This window comes from Eurypyga helias, unplaced genomic scaffold, assembly GCF_000690775.1.
Source record: "Eurypyga helias isolate BGI_N326 unplaced genomic scaffold, ASM69077v1 scaffold39344, whole genome shotgun sequence".
Taxonomy (NCBI): domain Eukaryota; kingdom Metazoa; phylum Chordata; class Aves; order Eurypygiformes; family Eurypygidae; genus Eurypyga; species Eurypyga helias.
Genome location: NW_010245052.1, coordinates 230 through 1,039, shown reverse-complemented (window position 1 = coordinate 1,039; position 810 = coordinate 230). Strand labels below are relative to the sequence as shown.

General features: G+C 62.3%; 1 protein-coding gene across 1 annotated transcript in view; it reads right to left on the bottom strand.

Moving 5' to 3' along the window:
- The window catches only part of LOC104508358 (sesquipedalian-2-like), a gene marked incomplete at its 3' end in the record, with an annotated part of 483 nt that extends 365 nt beyond the window's left edge, over positions 1-118 (bottom strand). Inside the window, exon 1 of the mRNA XM_010149952.1 lies at positions 17-118. Coding sequence (XP_010148254.1) covers positions 17-118 — 102 coding nt within the window. The remainder of the gene's footprint in view (positions 1-16) is intronic.
- Positions 119-810: the final 692 nt, after the last annotated feature.

Here is an 810-nt window from a genome sequence, read left to right as displayed (position 1 = left end):
TGTGGGGGTGGGGGGCATGGTGGGGGTGTCGCTCCACCCGCTTGCGTAGGAAGCCGGTGTGGTCGGCGGGCGAGTCGCAGGTGGCATAGTGGGCCACGCTCCGTTCATTCAGCTTCATTGCCCCACCTAGGAGCAGAAGAGAGGGGGAAGAAGTTGGCTTGGGGCAAGGAACATCTCACCTGCCGCACCAGGAGAGGCCTGATCCTGCCCTCACCCCGCTGCCGGGAAAAGCAGCCCCGACTCCAGCAGCCAACAACTGAGGACAGCATCTAACCCAGCAAGTTCCCCTAAGGGCAAATGGGGCTGGTCATCGCTGCCCCAGAGGGGTGGTCCTTCTCTGGGGAAAACACCACCAATGCTGCTGCGTTTCTTATTCCACGAGTGACCTATTTACTGTCTTTTTATGGGGCACGGCAAAGAAATCTGCCCCTGTGCCTGCGAGGCATTCATTTCGCTCTCGCCTCCATCACAGGGCAGGATAAGGAGGCTGTTTCCAGACCCAAGGGCTCTGGGACCTCCATCTGAGCACCCTCTCCCCGCACCCCGTTTCCACACAGGACCACCCGGCCCCACCAGCCCTCCCGCAGGTTCACCGGCAGTGGGGTGTGAGGTGCCGTACCGGCTGTTCGGCTCAGACTGCCACCCCTGGCCGTCCTCCTTGGGCAGGCTGCTCCCTTGCCGAGGGTCTCCGAAGCTTCACCGCACCGAGCCCCATCCCTGGTCAGAGGAAAGAGAGGGAGTCACAAACCACAACAGCTTGGGACTCAGAAGAGCTGCATTGCTCCCAGCCCGGAAAGCCGGGGCCCTGGG